Raw genomic sequence first — 18,582 nt, 5'->3', positions numbered from 1 at the left:
CTAAATTTATTTAAAAATCTATACTTTACCTGGAAATAAAAAATTAATTAAAACTATAAAAATTAATTAAAACAATTCAAATTATGTATTAATACTAATAAAATAGAAATAAAGTTATTTATTAAAAACAATTTCATGCGAATTTATGTTAAAAAACTCACCAAAAGAGTAAAAATTATTTTTTGATAACTAATTTTAAAATCGAGTTCGAAAGGATTTAATTGGTAACATAATATTTAGAAGGAAGCTTATTATAACTTCATCCCCATAACAGATTTGTGTTATTCTTATGTAATCTACAATATGGAATATTAATTTTTTCACTATTCGTAATTTCATGATCATACATATTGGCCACTAATGAGCAACTGTCGATATTATGTCAATTGTAAAGGCCTAGATAATTTATAAAAGTTAGATATAAAAGTTGTAAAGGAGTAGTTTCGTTCTATTTCTACGAGTTTCGGTGAAAGCTATATATTGCTTTTAGAAATATGTGTTACATGTGACGAACCATACATAGATGTACACGTAAACTGTGCGTTACCTCTGTAAAATGAAGTAGATCTAATTGAGGGGCTGAGATCAAAAACGGGGCGTGAAACATTGCAGAATTCTAGCGTTAAGTTGAAGAATGGGACTTGTCAAGTGACTAGTCCCCTTCTTCTAACAAAGTGTTTCATTCACTTCGAAATACAGTGTTAAACAAAATAACCTGGAGTGAGTTGTAAGACAGTGAAGGTGAGCCAGTAGGATAGTGTTTACTGAGGTGCCAACTTGTCTATAAATATAATTTTGTGCTCTAATATTTATATAACAATAGTAATACATTATAATACCAGAAATAGATTACTATATTTAATTGATTTACTATTTTTTTTATAAAGTCTGTTTCTATAAATAATTTCGAGGGAAAAATTGTTCCGGGGCAGGGCATCGAACCCGGGACCTTTGTTTTAACGTACCAACGCTCTACCAACTGAGCTACCCGGGAACTCTACCAGACACCGATCCAATTTTTCCCTCTATATCCACAGACCTCAAAGTGACTTAAATTGTGGTTTTCTGTTAACGAACAGTGACGTGTATTATGCAAATCAAGATTTGTGTTTCTTTAGCCCAAAAAGGGGACATGTTAACATTTTTCAAAAGTATTCTCTATATCACTGATTAAATTTCTAACTTATTTACCGTGTTAATATTTAGGGTTTACCTTGCTTGACTAGTTTCGAAGTCTTGTGCTTCATTGTCCAAAGCCTAGTGGAGATCCCGAGCTATCTTCTGGCTTCCTGTTGTGGTGGGGTGTGTTCATGATTGTGGCGAAAAGAGTGTGTGTTTTGAAATTGAGTCGAGTGTTCAGGATATGATGCGGGTGTGTATTAGTATGTTTATAAATTTCATATTCCAGGGTGTTAAGTTTCTGGTTTTTTGTCTGGATGTGTAGTATTTTCATGTCGTTGTCTATGTTACTGCAGTTGTGATTGAAGTTTGTGTTGTGTTCTGCATAGTTTGAATTGTTGTGTGGTTTGGTTATGGCTGCGCTATGTTCTTGTGAAATGATCTTCCAGTCTGTCCAATGTAGAAGTCATTGCAACTGTTTGGAGTTTTATCCATTTTCCTGTGCTATGTATTTGATAGTGTGTATTTCTTCCTTATAGTCTTGTTGGCTCATGGGAATGTTGATGAGTCTGTGTATCATGGACAGGAATGCTGTGTGATTGTGTTGTGTGGGGTGATTGGAGGTGTTGTGTATGTGTGTTACTGTGGTGTTAGGTTTCCTGTCTATTTTGAACATGTGTTTGTTGTTTGTACAGTAGAACCCCGATTATCCGTTACCCTATTAACCGATTGGTGGATTATCCGTCTGTCTTTCACTTGCTTTTTTCCTGATATTAAGTACTGTACATTGTATTAGCACATTATTTCTTCTATATAGTGTTATTACAAGCCTTTTTCCTCACAGAGTATGGTCATACTGTATAACTTCTATATAAAATGTCTTGTACGGGTGTCAAAAAGTATAAAAAAAGTGTAAACAATGGAGTGGTTTGGGAAATGAGTAACTGTGGCCCACCTCGCATCAGAATACGAGATTGAAGTGTTTAAAGTATGTAAATCTACAACACGAGACCTCCATTATTAATATATTTCCAGAGACAATCATTACAAGGTGTTTCGTTGGCCCTTATAGCCCATCGTTGACAACCAAACTTAAATTAGTGAACTTCTCAGCCACTACCTAACGTGTTAAATAGAAGATTATGGACGAAATTACGAAAATGTAAATATTATTCACTAAATTTACAAAAATCTTTTATGGTACGGATTATCAGATTTTTTCGATTAACCGTTCAGCCCACCCCATTCATTACCACGGATAATAGAGGTTCTACTATTTTTGTTATTGTGATGTCTAGAAGTTTACGGATTTGTTGTTTTGTGCTTCTAGTGTGTATAGGTCTCGCAAGCACGGCACACCAACGGAAGGAATGCGAATCAAACATTGCGATAAGGAAGAGCGGGCGACAGGAAAGGTCACGAGATAACTTGAATGATATTCAAGAGTACAGTCTGAAGAGAAATGACATCGATAGAATTAGTCTTGCGTTGTGATAGTTACATTACGACTTCAGTTTGTTCCATTGCATGTGAATACGTGTCTTGTATCGAGCTGTGTTATTATTTCATTCGTACTGTTCTCCAACCAGGAGATAAACCGTGAAAGGAATGTGCTTACTATTGCGTCATCTATTGGAGCGAATTGGATAAATAATATTAGAGTTATAACGTCAGTTTAAAAATCATGCGCTCTCCTGCATATGTTATTTCCTGTATTGAAGGTTTAAAAGACCAGGAGATTAACCGTGATCTAATTTTGTAACTAGGGTAGTATAAAAATGTGTAAATCAATGTTATTGTTTGTGCTGTGAGACTTAGCCAATAGAGATACGAGTACCCACGTGTGTAAACTTATGACATCTTATGACATCAACATTCATTTACAGCATTACCCCGCTCCCTCTTATTCCCTGGAGACTTTCTCGTGGTTGGAGTACAGTAAACATATGTTGCGCGTTTAATAAGCTTCGAATTTTTCTCTTGCTACGTTCTTTATTTCCACAACGATGTCCTCATTTGTTCATCTTCTTGGAAGAGACAGTACTTCCATCGGCTCGCACCTCTCCCCCCTCGGTGTGCCTACATACACGCATTAAAACAGACAGCTACGCCACCATTGCTTTTCGGCAATCGTTTCTTGCGCGAGCTATAGTGTAGTTTCGGGTGTATTTTGTTTGTTTATGTTTATTTTCTATATGTTACGTTTTATAAAAAAAATTAACTCTTTGTGGGACAAGTAGATCTGACAAGTGCAAAGTAACAATACCAAAAACAAGGGGTCAAAGCAAGTACAATGCAGTCTGTGAAGTTCTTTTGTGTTTTTCTCAGAATGGCTTCTGCACGACTAGACCCGTCTTTGATCTCAGTGCCTCGATTGTAGCTAAAGTAGAAATGTTAGATCTCCGTTTAATGTACGAAATGAGTGTTGCTGATGACGTTGAAAAATTGTTAAACTGATATTCGTCGACAAGTGCTTCCGTCCACGAACTTATTATATTCATTCCATATAAAAAAAAAGCAGGTATGCTATTGCAGAACCGTCTATGCACAGATTTGTAGATGTTTCCGTGCTAATTACAGGTATTCTATTTAATATTAATGCCCGCATTCCCATGGCTATATAGTACATTATGCAGCGAGCCTATAATAGTAGTAATTAAGACGCGGGTATGTTTGTTTTTGAAACGAGCGCAAGCGAGTTTCATAATTTTCATACGAGCGTCTTAATTGCCATTATAGGCAAGTTTCATACGACTTTATATGCTCGACCTATTTATAACTTGATGTGCGCAGACGCGAAAGTATTGATTTTTTCCGAGAAACAAATGTCATTGACCTTGATATAATCTAGAGAGTAAAATAAACATTAATCTTTATATAACCTTGAAACTGATTTAGACATTGAAAAATGAGATGACAAATTGAATTTATTTGAATATTATTTACAATTAACGCTAATTATTATACTAACAGAACATAAGTTAACTTTCTGCGACAGTATTGGATTTCCAGCCTCCGTGACGTTTCGCTAGTTGTCTTTCGATTGCATATCCGAGAATAATCGATACTTGCGCTTTCATATTGCTACAATGGTGTTTTCTGATTGGTGGAACACCTGAACTTTAATGAATATGTGTACTTAATGAGGTCCATTAATGGGCTCCTACCTGGTGTATAATTATTACATTTGGACATGGTCGAGCATAAAATTTTATTCATAATACGAAATTAAAATCTATTTTATTTGCTTCGAATATGTTTCTAGATTTTAGAGAATGGCGCGGTTCTAAGATGTTACAGGGAGAGAGAGAGAGAAACTTTTGAGGGAGAGATGGGGAGAGAGAGAAGTTGAATATATAACATAATATCATAACTGTAATCGCTTTGCATTTAAATAGGAGTGTCTGTAAACACAGAACCGGGCGAATTTCTTAAGAAAAGAAAAGGGGGGAAACTTCAAGTCAGTTTCAACTCGAGAATAATTCTTTAGTACAAAAGAAAGGCGGCGAAAATTATAGTCATAATTTATTCCCTTTTCAAGTTGACTTTCTTTAGTGGAAAATGAATTCATTAATCGTCCTCCTCTACAGAGAATTTCCTTGACAATCTCATTTCCTTGACACTTTCTGCATTCTTAACATCCTCGTCTCCATTAGAGTTAAAAGTTTTCTTTTTCCCCGCTTTTTTTGAAATTAATTACGCGTCTTGACTGTTCGACTACACAACTTCAAACCTGAACATTGCTTGTACTATGCGAATTACACAGTCTAGCTTCGAGTCCCAAACAATCTTACGAAATATTTAATTCAAAAGAATTTTGTTACATTCCTTTACTTTATGTAACGTCTGTAGTGTCATTTAATATTATAACATAACAGCACATACCGTAGCAGAGAAAGAAAGATACAGCAATTAATTCAGTCGCAAGAATTTTTTATCTGGAAAGAGTACAATCTCGAAATTATAACAACACTAAACGGAGAGCTGGAGGTCAATCACACTTTTGTGTGGCCCTACCAAATCTAAGCATTTTGATTAGCGACTTAAATTATTTAATATACAAGAAATCTGAATGAATTATGCAACGCTGGCAAGGTTAATGCTCTTGAGGCATGAGTGATACATTAATTCACTTTAAAGAGCTCTTTTTCTCCATAATAGATTGGATTACATAGTTCAATTTGCATCTGATTAAGTTTAACCCAGAGTAAAGCTTTCCACGATTCATTTCCATACGTACGTATGCAATTTGGCAGTCCCTGTTGGTTGGGCTGGCTTCAAACAAAAATGTGGGGGTGAACAAAGCAGTCGCACTCGAAGGCCCCCAACTGAAACAAAACAGAAGCTGAAATCAGATTAAATCGAAATTTATTTACACGTATTAAAATCAAACATAAAATCTTATTAGTTTGCTAAAAGTAGTAGTAATTCCATTCTATTTCATTACTCCTAAATTTGTTATTAATTCTGCAGTGCCTGGGAAAAGTGACGTAAGTCAGTTTCCACAAACTCTTTTTGATAATTTATTGACAACTTACGGAACATCTGCTCGCTTGGAAAAAATACATAAGTATTTCTCCCATTACAATAATTCATACAGGAAAAAAAAATCAAATCGACATAAATCAGTGTAAGTTGTCAGTAAATTATCAAAAAAGGTTTGTGGAAGCTGACTTTATTGACAATTTACGGAACATCTGCTCGCTTGGAAAAAAATACATAAGTATTTCTCCCATTACAATAATTCATACAGGAAAAAAAAAAACAAACAAATCGACATAAACCAGTGTAAGTTGTCAATAAATTATCAAAAAAGGTTTGTGGAAACTGACATGTCACTTTTCCCAAGCAATGCAGAATTTGTCTTACAGATATCGTAAAGACCGTGTCTAATAATTATATTCGATAAAACGTAGGATTGTTATTTCAAATTTATTTATACCAAGAACATTCCTACGTTAATGAATATTGCCATATGTCTCCAACTATATCTTCGGTATTAGACGTTTGTTACAGATGCGCAGGTTCTTCTGGAACTGAAGTAACCTAATACTTTTTCTTGTCCTTCAGAAGAAGTTAATTTTTTTTATTGAGTTTCGTATGTGGGAGAATATTTTTGTGTAGTATTAAAAATAATAATAATACTAATAATAATAATGCTTTATTTTTTATGGCGGAGTTAGGCCGTGAGGCCTTCTCTTCCAATCAACCAGAAGATTAGGAATTCGCACAAATTTTTCCACACCTTCTTTATCCTTATTTTTGTTGCATTTAACCTTCTAGAAACGTAAACTACCATTTTAAGCAAAACAAACTCGCGAAGTAACTAAAAATTTGGACAATTTTGCGAAATCTATCTCCTATATTGGAAAAACTACGAAATATGCACCAACATTTCATTCAGTATTGCTAAAAAAATGTTTGTGACTTCGAAAAGTTCTTGCAAACATATTCATTTCAGGTGCCTCTATTAGGTTCTTTATCTTTTCAAAATTTTGTACTTCATTACAATAACGTAGCTGTCCAAATTTCACGAGAGTGTCCCTGCGAGGGGAGTATGGTCCTTGCGGTGTAAGAGGAGAGAGTAATCCAGTAACTCAACGTTCTTGAAGGAGCAGGTGGATGGGAGTGATGTCATTGGCCGGCTGGTACAAACAAGGCTCAGTCAATGGTCGGCCGGTTCCGTGTTGGGGGTAGATTATAAGAGTGGGGGAAAAACTCGCATTCCTTGCTCGGATCTTCTCGTTAAATGCTGACAGTATGAACATTGTTATATGGAACTTTATTACCGTTCCTTTTCTGAATCTCCTTAACAGTGTCCTTTTTATTGTAGGAAATTGGATATTTTTACTTCCTGCTCATTTTTATAATATGATCATTTTTATAATATGAAATACTGCATCCTAAATAATTAGAAGCGGGTACTTGTTCTAAAATTGCATTATTAATTACTATTTCCGTGAAGTTTGTGATCTTTTGAATCCTTTGAGTTTTTGGTGCTGATATTTTTAATTTAGGTTCTTCAACAATTTTATTAAATATAAACATTCTTACTTACAAATTATCTTCAGAATCATATAATAAGTTAGTATTTAGGGCTGTTCTTTCTAGAAATTCTGTGTTTAGTTGCGATTCTTATTTTCTCAATTTATGCAACAGAAATGTTTACCCTGATATGTGGTTACAGTTCTAATATAATTGGACACGTGTAACACATGTAACGAATATTTCAGGAACTGAGTGTGTTACTTAGTGAGGATTGCCTCCGGCAGAGGAGTCCCGCCGAAAATTCAATAACTTCGCCCGCGATGATTTGTTCCTGCTTCCACTTGGAGCAATTCCGTTTCTCCTCTCCTCGGAACAAAAGTTTCGAATACCAGGGATTTTTCCAAAGGCGAACAAAGTTCCTTATTAGAGCAGAAGTAACAAGGCAGAAATTTGTTTAATTTTGCTGGTTACTTTAAAATAAGTCTGCTTGTGCAGCAGATTGAAAGTAATGCGACTCCTATTCAAAGTCCCGAACTAGAAGCGTTGGGGGCTCGTTTCTGAAGATGGACGCCCATGCAGTATGAAGCAGAAGCTTCGCTGTTTCATATTATTTCACGAGTAGGGATACGGACTTCATGTTAATTAAGGGGAGGGGTAGAAAGTACAGCCTTTCTTGGGAGTGAAAGAGAGTAGTAAATTATCCATATCATCTAAGTAAAAAGAGTTGTAATCGATGGCTGTACATTAATTAAAATGTTGATTAATTCTCTTCATTTAAATATTAATTCAAAATACTTCCAATTATTTATAATATTACCTGTAATGACGAGTTTAATCCTTAACTACTGTCACATAGAACCACGAACAAAGAAACTGAAGTCTGAAGTGACCATTACTAGCGCTAAAATTGGGGAAGGCGAAATTTTCAACTGATTTGGCGGATTTGGGAAAGGTGTGATCGGAATTTTCCGATGGTTTACCTCAACTGACTTATAAATTACGAAACAGAACTTTTGACTGAACCACGAACAAGGTCAGTATAATTACGGCTAACAGATCAATCAATTCAAAACTTAATCTGAGAGTATCGAACTTTGACGATAATAGAATGAGACACTAGAATTCTTTCAAAGAATAAAAAATAGCAAAATTGACGTCGTTCTGCTTTAATCTATCTATTGTGTTGCGAAGTATCAAAGAAATTCGTCTAAAATATAATCCGCGCAAGCTAAAAATTGTAAATGCGGTTGCCATAACTTCCTCAGCATAAAAATGTTGGTTCTACTGCCTTATATCAAAAGGGGTGGATGTGTGGTGGTGATATAAGGCAGTAAATCCTATATATTTTGCGTAACTCATTTAAATGAAGTTTAATGTTTCGTTTATATTTTTGGGGACCTGAAATGCAATGGAATATGTAATACACGGCATCAATTTCAGTCTAGAGGAGCGCAAAAGATAGGTTTTAATATATTATACAATAGTGATTTATAATATTTTACTTCGTTTATACATAGGGCCAAAGAAAAGCGAACCCCGGGGGATAAAACACCAGTTTGCACTGAACCAAGAACAAAATCAGTAAAATTAATGCAAATCAAATTCAAAATATTATCGGAGAGCGTGGAAATTTGACGATAATAGTATGAGTCACAAGGATTCTTCCAAAGACTAGAAAGTAGCAACATTCACGTCGTTCTGCTCTAATTTATTTAGTGTGTTGCCAAGTATCACAGAAATTCGTCTAAAATATAATCCGCGCAAGCTGAAAAATTGTAACATGATTAAATGTGGTTGCCATAACTTCCTCAGCATAAAAATGTTGGTTCGACTTACTGCCTTATATCAAAAGGGGTGGATGTGTGGTGGTGATATAAGGTAGTAAAGCCTATATATTTTGCGTAACTCATTTAAACGACGTTTAATGTTTCGTTCATATTTTCGAGACATGAAATGCAATGGAATATGTAATAAACGGCATCAATTTCAGTGTAGATGAGCGCAAAAGATAGGTTTTAATGTATATTATACGAGACTGATTTATAATATTTTACTTCGTTTATACATAGGGCTACAGGAAAGCGAACCCCGGGGGATAAAGCAGCAGTTTGCACTGAACCAAGAACAAAGTCAGTAAAATTAATGCAAATCCAATTCAAAATATTATCGGAGAGCATGGAAATTTGACGATAATAGCATGAGTCACAAGGATTCTTTCAAAGACTAGAAAATAGCAAAATTCACGTCGTTCTGCTCTAATTTATTTTGTTTATTGTGTTGCCAAGTATCACAGAAATTCGTCTAAAATATAATCCGCGCAAGCTGAAAAATTGTAAATGCGGTTGCCATAACTTCCTCAGCATAAAAATGTTGGTTCTACTGCCTTATATCAAAAGGGGTGGATGTGTGGTGGTGATATAAGGCAGTAAATCCTATATATTTTGCGTAATTCATTTAAATGAAGTTTAATGTTTCGTTTATATTTTGGGGACCTGAAATGCAATGGAATACGTAATACACAGAGTCTAGAGGAGCGCAAAAGATAGGTTTTAATATATTATACGATACTGATTTATAATATTTTATTCGTTTATACATAGGGCCATAGAAAAGCGAACCCCGGGGGATAAAACAGCAGTTTGCACTGAACCAAGAACAAAATCAGTAAAATTAATGCAAATCCAATTCAAATATTATCGGAGAGCATGGAAATTTGACGTCACAAGGATTCTTCCAAAGACTAGAAAATAGCAAAATTCACGTCGTTCTGCTCTAATTTATTTAGTGTGTTGCCAAGTATCACAGAAATTCGTCTAAAATATAATCCGCGGAAGCTGAAAAATTGTAACATGATTAAATGTGATTGCCATGACTTCCTCAGCATAAAAATATTGGTTCTACTGCCTTATATCAAAAGGGGTGGATGTGTGGTGGTGATATAAGGCAGTAAATCCTATATATTTTGCGTAACTCATTTAAATGAAGTTCAATGTTTCGTTTATATTTTGGGGACATGAAATGCAATGGAGTACGTAATATATGGCATCAATTTCAGTCTAGAGGAGCGCAAAAGATAGGTTTTAATATATTATACGATACTGATTTATAATATTTTACTTCGTTTATACATAGGGCCATAGAAAAGCGAACCCCGAGGGATAAAACAGCAGTTTGCACTGAACCAAGAACAAAATCAGTAAAATTAATGCAAATCCAATTCAAAATATTATCGGAGAGCATGGAAATTTGACGATAATAGGATGAGTCACAAGGATTCTTCCAAAGACTAGAAAATAGCAAAATTCACGTCGTTCTGCTTTAATTTATTTAGTGTGTTGCCAAGTATCACAGAAATTCGTCTAAAATATAATCCGCGCAAGCTGAAAAATTGTAAATGTGGTTGCCATAACTTCCTCAGCATAAAAATGTTGGTTCTACTGCCTTATATCAAAAGGGGTGGATGTGTGGTGGTGATATAAGGTAGTAAATCCTATATATTTTGCGTAACTCATTTAAACGACGTTTAATGTTTCGTTCATATTTTCGAGACCTGAAATGCAATGGAATATGTAATAAACGGCATCAATTTCAGTGTAGATGAGCGCAAAAGATAGGTTTTAATGTATATTATACGAGACTGATTTATAATATTTTACTTCGTTTATACATAGGGCTACAGAAAAGCGAACCCCGGGGGATAAAACAGCAGTTTGCACTGAACCAAGAACAAAATCCGTAAACTTAATGCAAATCCAATTCAAAATATTATCTGAGAGCATGGAAATTTGACAATAGGTTGAGTCACAAGGATTCTTCCAAAGACTAGAAAATAGCAAAATTCACGTCGTTCTGCTTTAATTTATTTAGTGTGTTGCCAAGTATCACAGAAATTCGTCTAAAATATAATCCGCGCAAGCTGGAAAATTGTAAATGTGGTTGCCATAACTTCCTCAGCATAAAAATGTTGGTTCTACTGCCTTATATCAAAAGGGGTGGATGTGTGGTGGTGATATAAGGCAGTAAATCCTATATATTTTGCGTAACTCATTTAAATGAAGTTTAATGTTTCGTTTATATTTTGGGGACCTGAAATGCAATGGAATATGTAATACACGACATCAATTTCAGTCTAGATGAGCGCAAAAGATAGGTTTTAATATATTATACGAGACTGATTTATAATATTTTACTTCGTTTATACATAGGCTTATAGAAAAACGAACCCCGGGGGATAAAACAGCAGTTTGCACTGAACCAAGAACGAAATCCGTAAAATTACTGCAAATCCAATTCAAAATATTATCTGAGAGCATGGAAATTCGACAATAGGTTGAGTTACAAGTATTTCTTCAAAGACTAGAAAATAGCAAAATTGACGTCGTTCTGCTCTAATTTATTTGGTTTATGATGTTGCCAAGTATCACAGAAATTCGTCTAAAATGTAATCCGCGTAGGCTGAAAAATTGTAACACGATTAAATGTGGTTGCCATGACTTCCTCAGCATAAAAATATTGGTTCTACTGCCTTATATCAAAAGGGGTGGATGCGTGGTGGTGATATAAGGTAGTAAATCCTATATATTTTGCGTAACTCATTACAACGACGTTTAATATTTCGATTATACTTTGGGACCTGAAATGCAACAGAATATATTATAATACACGGCATCAGATTCAGTATAGATGAAAGCGAAAGCTAGGTTTTAATATACTATAAGAGACTGATTTATAATATTTTAATTTATACATATGCCTTTAGAAAAGCGAACTCCGGGTTAAAACAGTACTTTGGACTGAACCAATAACAAAATTTGTGAAATTACTTCAAATTCAATTCAAAATATTGTGTGAGGCATGAAACTATTACTATAATTAATAGAATGAGTCACAACGATTCTTTCAAAGAATGGAAAATATTTACATTCACATCGTTCTACTGTAATTAATTTATTTTGTTGCCAAGTATCTCAGAATTTCGTCTAAAATGTAATCCGAGGAAACTGAAAAATTGTAACATGATAAAATGTTCCATGACTACCTCAGCATAAAAGTGTTGGTTATACTGCCTTATATTAAAAAGGGGTGGATGTGTGGTGGTAATATAAAGTAGTGAATCTTATATATTTTGCGTAACTCGTTACAATTACGTTTAATATTTAATTTATATTTTGGGAACCTTAATTGCAATAGAACAGGCCTGCACAAACGGCGCTCATTGAGCCGTCTAACAGCCCGCCAGCAGGGTACGTCGGAATGACGTAGGCCTGGTATAGATAGAGTATTGGGAATCTAACTGACACCAAATATCAACATCTTTCTATTCTCTCAAACTAATTGAAACAGAGTTTCAAAATCTTTCAATTTTCCACTTCTATTCTGAAAACCTCAAATTTAATCGAACCAGATTCAGTACGAATCGACACAAAGATATCAGGTGTCATATGTAACTTGCCAGTTTAAGATTCCTTAGGAAGGAACTTGTAACTCCGATAGCAGTAGAATCAGTGACAAAGTTTTTTTAAGCTAAAAAATTGCGAGCACATTCCCATCCCCATTGCGTGATTAGTTTATTGTACAGGCGATAACAATTTAGAATTGATGATCCCAGAATACAAGTTGTGAAAATAGAAGAATTAAAAAAGAAAATGCTATTTAGTCATTCTCCAATCATAAATGTTTATTATGCTACATTATATCAAAAAGGGGTGGCATAGTTGTGGTGATATAAGGTACTAAATCATACATATTTATAAGAAACGTTTTGAATTCACGGTTCAATTTCTTTATTTTTAATTAGTTGCGTTATACGTAGAGATAAGAAGTGATTCTAGGCCTATATCTTAGCAAGCATCCTAAGAACATTTTTGTTGTGGGTGATGAATGGCTCGTAAATTTTTCTTAGAAAATTTAGACCTACTTTCAGGGGCAGGGTTCATGGTCACTCTAGGTCGAATAAAATAGGTAATTTCTAAATAATCTAGCTAGGAACAACACTTCATTTAGAAGTAATGAATATTCCTTGTATACCAAAGAAAAAGAAAATTTGTTACAATAGAATGTCAAGGAATTTATAAGTAAATAAGTAAGTATATAAATAATTATTTGGTAAACTGTTTTGTCGTCCTCCCACCTGTAATCTTCCTCATTCTTCACCCAGTTTAGACGTATTAACAGTTCTACTAACGACATACTTTTGGGAACATATTTTCTCGCGGACTTCTATTTGATTTAGTGTTAGCTTCTGACCGAATTGAGTAACTGGGGTACTCCTTTGGGGGTAAAGGCGGGAAGGGTATTTACAGTAATTAAGAATAGCCTATGAATGGCGAAAGTAAATTTACTGAACTAAACTACCATTTTTACCTTCTTTTAAAGACTGTCAAAATTTAATTCTTTTTTCAAGCTTGTAGTATGAAGTAACCGTAGGATGCTACTGAATTTGCTCCTACATATATCTGAGTGCTTCTATACAGCACAGTGATGATTTTACTTCAATAAAAAATATTATGATTTTATTCCAATAAAAGTCTGAGACATGATAGATTTGAAAACTCTGAATCCTGTGACATATCTTCAATGAAAATCGTATCCATTCAGCAATGAGAACCTCCTCCTTCTCCGAAAAGGGTGCAAAGGGAGACTTTAATAGAGATAAAATTAAATGTTACTGTAGAGTTCGTACAAAATAGCGGCGTCAAAGTTTATATGTTTCAATTTGGAGATATATATATATATATCCTTTAATTTCTCTAAAGGTTTGCATTAAATGCCCTGCCTTTCCATTATTCATTGTTCCCAGAGCCTTAATATACAGGAAAAAACTTTGAATATGAAAATAAAAATTAATAATTATATACTATGAGTAATTAGTATAATATACATGAGTCTTTTTTTGAGAAAGCTTTTGAAGTCTAAAATCTGTATTCACAAACCGTTATCATTTTCAAATTTTGTTTTTGTTTTGACGGCAATAATAGTCCAGAAACTTATTTTGCATAAATGCGAATTTGCAAAGACTGTAAAAAATTTAAGAGCTCCTTTTGCAAGCTCAAGATATTCTTGCATTCTTTTGATCCAAAATTTGTCTACACCTTGAGAAGTAACCGTAGGATCCTACTGAATTGGCTCCTACACATATCTGAGTGCTTCTATACAGCACGATGATGATTTTACTTCAATTAAACACATCAAGAATCATTACAAAATGAAACAAAGAAACGACTTATTAACATGAATTTATGTTGCATTTTGATCATAAACGTAAACAACTTTGAACATTCAAACTCTGCATTCACAAACAGTTTTCCTTTTTAATTTCTTGTTTTTGTTTTGATCACAATAATAAGCTAGGAACTTGTGCATTAATACGAATTTGCAGACGGAAGAAATGTAGGAGTTTTTGCAAGCTCGAGGTATTCTTGCAATCTTTTGATCCAAAACTGGTCTACGCCTTTTGTAATTATAGCCGATTGAAAGCAAATGTCTAAAACCGGAGTCAGTATTCATCTGTGACTGTCGTCATTGTTTTGTATTTTTTTCAAGAAAATACTAACAACTGTTTAAAATTGTACAAACTTAACTGCACGCTCACAAAAAATTATACAAACTTAACTGCACGCTCACAAAAAATTGTACAAACTTAACTGGACGCTCACAAAAAATTATACAAACTTAACTGCACGCTCACAAAAAATTGTACAAACTTAACTGGACGCTCACAAAAAATTATACAAACTTAACTGCACGCTCACAAAAAATTGTACAAACTTAACTGGACGCTCACAAAAAATTATACAAACTTAACTGCACACTCACAAAAAATTATACAAACTTAACTGCACGCTCACAAAAAATTGTACAAACTTAACTGGACGCTCACAAAAAATTATACAAACTTAACTGCACACTCACAAAAAATTATACAAACTTAACTGCACGCTCACAAAAAATTGTACAAACTTAACTGGACGCTCACAAAAAATTATACAAACTTAACTGGACGCTCACAAAAACAAACTCAAAGCTTGTCGTATCATATATTACGTAAGAAAATTTTTGCATGACTTTTTAAATAGAAACGAATGAGTCTAATATCTCTTTGTCAAGCCTTCTAGACTAGAAATGAGGTTTCCTTGAAAATCCGTCGATTTCATCTCGGGCTGTGATTATGTTAACATCTTGACATTGCAAACTCTGTTAAGTGTTCAAAGAATATATCAGGAAGGTAAACTAGTCCAAAAAGCCAAAGAGAATTGGAAATTAGGTTTGCATATTCCGATTTCTCGTCTTGGAAGTACCGGTACATTAGAATTTAGTGGGTACGCACATGTTTTGAGTAAAATTGTCGTTGTTTTCGACTTGGGAACATTCATTTTTCAAACGGGATGAAGTACAGAAATGGTAGTAGGGGGATCACAAACAAATATATCGCTAAAAGGGAGTCTTGCGTACGAAAAGTTTCTGGAACCACAGTTCTAGACGTTTCATTGTTCTGTATAAAGAGGTTTTGAATCTCCCAAATGTATCCTTTGTCTCACGGGGATATAAATAAAATATGTAAATCTATTTTATTTTATTTGGTTATTTTACGACGCTGTATCAACAACTATGTTATTCAGCGTCTGAATGATATGAAGGTGATAATGCGGTGAAATGAATCCGGGGTCCAACACCGAAAGTTACCCAGCATTTGCTCGTATTGGGTTGAGGGAAAACCCCGGAAAAAACCTCAAGCAGATAACTTGCCCCGACCGATGTAAATATATGAGGAACGGCAAACCACTGGGGCCGTCTTAGCACAACTGCGCAGTCTACACCTAACTCATTCCACCACGTGTACGGGGAAAACTTCTGCAGTCTTTAGTGCATAGGGGTGCTCCATGTCACGACCGATAACCACCTCTATACATCTGAATCTGCATAAAGTATTTCCTTGGTTTAAAAATAGCGTTGTCGGCAATCAATTTTTGAAGGTGTCTAAGATTTAGTACTCGAAGTTCAGCATTATCACAAATATGTAACACTATCGCTTCGATATTTAAACTCTTAACATGTATGATGTACCTTCACTGTATTTAGAATTCCACGTTATAGCATAGTATAACGACAATTTTATTTCTGATTAACATTCTGAAGCAGAAATACTATTACGTTATTGTAATCACTCTCTCCATATTCCTTAATTGAAAAGTAAAATCATTACGCAGTACATGTTATTGAACTCTTTCATTTAATTGCCACATTCAATTTTGTAAATGGTTTACAGCGGTGAGTAAACTGATGTCAATTAAAAATGAGTAGCCTCATTTGCGTATTCCCTTCACATTCATTTCCATGTGCATCGAACGTATGATTCAGAATATTACTTTCAATCGCGGAACTGTAATAAAATTGAGACCATTCACTGAACACTTTGTTAAACCGTGTTCCATCATGCATTACGAATACGATATTCTTGGCTTCTGTACTGGAAGTGGGTGCAGGCCTATGAAAACCAGGTGGTACTCACTGTCGAAGTGGAATTCTTGCCGCTGTCTTTGTGAATTATATCGGAGCAATAAATAACATCGCATGGAGGATTCTAAAATTCAGCAGAAGGACTGTGTTGGAAGATAATTTTCCTGTGTAATACTATTTACACTACTTTTCCTGGGAAATCCTGTTCACCTTACTTTTTTTTTTTTTCCAAATATTCCCGTTGTTAGCATTACTCCATGAAGTTTCCAGGCAGAAAGACGTAACTAATATTTATCTTTTCAGTAAAGAAATTATATGGAATTCGTATGTTGTGAGTTACAGGGGGTATAGGGGACAAGTAACCAGAGGATGCCTCTGAATTGGCTCCTGTAGCTGAGTGCTAAACATGGCACGATGATGAGGTTATTTACCACAAAAAGAAGTATGAATTACTGCCAATTTAAATCCTGTGACAGATCATTATTGAAAGATTTATCCATTGAGCACCCCTCCTTACGCCTAATACGAAGAACAGAAATAAAACAAAATTTCCACTGACGACTAAATGAAAATATTTCTTGTTATTTCTTGCATAAGAAGAGACTAGATGATTCTACAGTGCACTATGTCAAAAGACCGCTGTATGTGGAAAAGATAATTAATCGGCAGTTCCTTCTTATCCAGTGGGTCAAAATTATTTTCCTCTTCCTGACCATTTTCGGCGTTACTGTTTCTTCACCCACTTTTCTAGCACATCTATATGTCCTATCCTGTCTGTCCATTTCACACGCTCTATTCTTCACCATATCCACATTTCACATGTTTGCAGTCGTTTCTCTTCCCACACGGTCGTAATGCCCATGTTTCTGCCCCGTACAGTACCATATTACACACAAAGCAATTTACTATAATCTGTGGATTTCAAATTGACGGCTCAAGGTCCGTACAAAAGTACAAACCACGCACGAGTTACTGAACTGAAAGCTATGAACTGAAGCACTGGTAATTCCGGCTGTCCCAGATGAATTTAGTTGAGTAGAAAGGTCCAGGATTGGTGTAAGCACAGGTGGCAGATGCAGTCCATTGCTTGACCTTGAGCCGCCAGTTCGAAAATGCACAGATTATAGTATCTTCCTCAGTGCGTTTTCCAGAGATCCGAAGATTTTCCTTTCTCTATTGAAAGCATCCTTTGCCATTTCTATTTTCCTTTTGACTTCCGGCAGCAGCTCATAACAGACTCCAGGTATTCGAAGCTGTCCACTTGTACTGCCTCATTACTAATTTGCATGCCTACCTCCCTTATTTTTCTTCCGATAATCATGATTTTCGTCCTGTGTGAATTAATCTTCATCACATATTGCTCACAACTGTTGTTTAGCTTCATTAGCATTTGGATTATTTGGTGCAGCTTCAACAAGAAATTGAATTGTTTATACTGTGTGTGTGTGTGCGTGCGTGGGTGTGTGTTTTTTTTAATATCTCCCTTTTATTTTATTTGTATTATTTTTGTGAAATTTGGTATAAAGTTAGATTAGTTATAATAGTGGTAATCAATGATAACGGTAGTAATAACAATAACTGTTGTTTCACTATTTTATTATTAGTAGGCATTATTTTATTTTTGAAGATTCAAACTGTGCATAGTTACAGCACGAATGGCCGTATGAGCTCGTGCGAAGGATCTTGTGTACATGAGTTTGTATAATTTATTATGCATCAATAAATCTATCTATCTCTATCTATCTATTTCTATCTCTATCTTTATATCTCTATCTCTCTCTATCTCTCTCTCTATCTCTATATCTCTATCTCTGTATATATCTCTATCTCTATATCTCTATCTCTATCAATCTCTATATCTATCTCTCTATCTCTATCTCTATATCTCTATATCTCTCTATCTCTATATCTCTCTATCTCTATATCTCTCTATATATCTCTTTCTATCTCTATATCTCTATCTATCTCTATATCTCTATATCTCTATCTATCTCTATATTTCTATATCTCTATCTATCA

General features: G+C 34.6%; 2 protein-coding genes across 2 annotated transcripts in view; one reads left to right on the top strand and one right to left on the bottom strand.

The window, feature by feature from the left end:
* The window catches only part of LOC138707517 (uncharacterized), a 636,564-nt gene that overhangs the window by 15,405 nt on the left and 602,577 nt on the right, over positions 1–18,582 (bottom strand). Inside the window, exon 3 of the mRNA XM_069837043.1 lies at positions 5,360–5,447. Within this exon, the coding sequence (XP_069693144.1) occupies positions 5,360–5,447 (88 nt within the window). The remainder of the gene's footprint in view (positions 1–5,359; positions 5,448–18,582) is intronic.
* The window catches only part of LOC138707518 (uncharacterized), a 267,699-nt gene that overhangs the window by 243,595 nt on the left and 5,522 nt on the right, over positions 1–18,582 (top strand). The gene's annotated exons all lie outside the window — the stretch shown is intronic.

This window comes from Periplaneta americana, chromosome 10 (assembly GCF_040183065.1).
Source record: "Periplaneta americana isolate PAMFEO1 chromosome 10, P.americana_PAMFEO1_priV1, whole genome shotgun sequence".
Lineage (NCBI taxonomy): Eukaryota > Metazoa > Arthropoda > Insecta > Blattodea > Blattidae > Periplaneta > Periplaneta americana.
The sequence above is the reverse complement of the archived record's forward strand: the minus strand, read 5'-3'. Positions and strand labels throughout refer to the sequence as shown.